Source organism: Priapulus caudatus, unplaced genomic scaffold (assembly GCF_000485595.1).
Source record: "Priapulus caudatus unplaced genomic scaffold, Priapulus_caudatus-5.0.1 Scaffold1920, whole genome shotgun sequence".
Lineage (NCBI taxonomy): Eukaryota > Metazoa > Priapulida > Priapulimorpha > Priapulimorphida > Priapulidae > Priapulus > Priapulus caudatus.
In genome coordinates this window covers 14,748-16,866 of record NW_014578981.1, presented here as the reverse complement: position 1 = coordinate 16,866, position 2,119 = coordinate 14,748, and the positions used below count along the sequence as shown (strand labels likewise).

At 42.8% G+C, this 2,119-nt stretch overlaps 2 protein-coding genes across 2 annotated transcripts in view; both read left to right on the top strand.

Moving 5' to 3' along the window:
• LOC106817906 overlaps nt 1-33 on the top strand; it is a 4,427-nt gene extending 4,394 nt beyond the window's left edge. The window contains exon 5 of the mRNA XM_014822616.1: nt 16-33. Within this exon, the coding sequence (XP_014678102.1) occupies nt 16-33 (18 nt within the window). The remainder of the gene's footprint in view (nt 1-15) is intronic.
• LOC106817908 (histone-lysine N-methyltransferase 2C-like) overlaps nt 13-2,119 on the top strand; it is a 10,692-nt gene continuing 8,585 nt past the window's right edge. The window contains exon 1 of the mRNA XM_014822619.1: nt 13-309. Within this exon, the coding sequence (XP_014678105.1) occupies nt 187-309 (123 nt within the window). The 5' untranslated portion in view covers nt 13-186. The remainder of the gene's footprint in view (nt 310-2,119) is intronic.

Below are 2,119 nucleotides of genomic sequence, written 5' to 3'. Positions count from 1 at the left end.
GCGTGTTTTTTACAGGACAAGAGGCCAACATGAACATACAGACGTTACTGATTAATAAAGCAACGAGAGAGTTAACGATGCGTGTTTTTACAGGACAAGAGGCCAACATGAACATACAGACGTTACTGATTAATAAAGCGATGAGAGAGTTAACGATGCGTGTTTATTACAGGACAAGAGGCAAACATGAACATACAGACGTTACTGACGGGCAAACAGAAGTTCTGCCGGCACTGTGATGTGATGGTGAGCAGCACTGGCATCAGGAAGAAGGTCGCTGACATGCCGTTCGTCACCAAGGAAGACCAGGTGTGTGGTGTACCTGCTACTGTAAGCTGCTAGTGTAAGCTGCTACTGTAAGCTGCTACTGTAAGCTTGTAGTGTAAGCTGCTTGTGTAAGCTGGTAGTGTAACCCGCTACTGTAAGCTGGTAGTGTAACCTGCTACTGTAAGCTGCTACTGTAAGCTGCTAGTGTAACCTGCTACTGTAAGCTGCTAGTGTAAGCTGGTAGTGTAACCTGCTAGTGTAAGCTGGTAGTGTAACCTGCTAGTGTAAGCTTGTAGTATAGGGTGGTAGTGTAAGCTGGTAGTGTAAGCTTGTAGTATAGGGTGGTAGTGTAAGCTGGTAGTATAGGGTGGTAGTGTAAGCTGCTACTGTAAGCTTGTAGTGTAGGGTGGCAGCTGGTAGTGTAGGGTGGTAGTGTAAGCTGCTAGTGCACTATAGGGTGGCAGCTGGTAGCTTAGGCTGGTATAGGACCAGTTGTATGGTTTACGTGATACTCTAGGTGTGAGGTCTTGTATTGTAGTAGGTTGTGTATGGTTTACGTGGTACTCTAGGTGTAAGGTCTTGTATTGTAGTAGTTGTATGGTTTACGTGGTACTCTAGGTGTAAGGTCTTGTATTGTAGTAGGTTGTGTATGGTTTACGTGGTACTCTAGGTGTAAGGTAAACCATACACACTACAATACAAGACCTTACACCTAGCCGTACCACGTAAACCATACAACTACTACCAATACAAGACCTTACACCTAAGCGTACCACGTAAACCATACACAACCTACTACAATACAAGACCTACACCTTAAGAGTACCACGTAGAACCATACCAACTACTACAATACAAGACCACACCTGAGTACCGTAAACCATACAACTACTACGAATACAAGACTTACACCTAGCGTACCACGTAAACCATACACCAACCTACTACAATAACAAGCACCTTACACCTAGAGTACCCACGTAAACCATTACAACTACTACAATACAGACCTTACACCTTAGAGTACACGTAAACCATCACAACCCTACTAGCAATACGAAGACCTTACACCTAAGTATCCAGGTAAAACCATACACATCCTACTTACAATACAAGACCTTACACTAGCGGTACCACGCTAAACCCATACAACCTTACTACAATACAAGACCTTACACCTAGCGTACCACGGCTAAAACCATACACAGCCTACTGCAATCAAGACCTTACACCTAGAGTACCACGTTAACCATACAGACTACTACAATACAAGACCTACACCCGTAGAGTACACGGTAAACACATCAACAACTACTACAAAAAACCTTACACCTAGGAACCACGGTAAAACCATACAAACCTACTACAATAGCAAGACCTTAGCACCTAGACGTTACACGTAAAACCATCAACTACTTACAATACAAGACCTGTACACCTAGACGCTACCACGTAAACCATACCAACTCGTACAATACAAGACCTTACACTAGAGCTACCACTAAACCATACACAACCTACTACAAATACAAGACCTTACACTAGGTACCACGTAAAACCATAACAAACTACTACAATACAAGACCTGTACACCGAGAGTTACCACGTAAACCATACAACAACTACTACAATACAAGACCTTACACCTAGTACCACGTAAACCATTACAACTACTTTACAATACAAGAGCCTTACACCGTAGAGTACCACGTAAACGATACACAACTACTACAATACAAGACCTTACACCTAGAGTACCACGTAAACCTACACAACCTACTACAATACAAGACCTTACACGTAGAGTACCACATAAACCATACACAACCTACTACAATACAAGACCTTACAC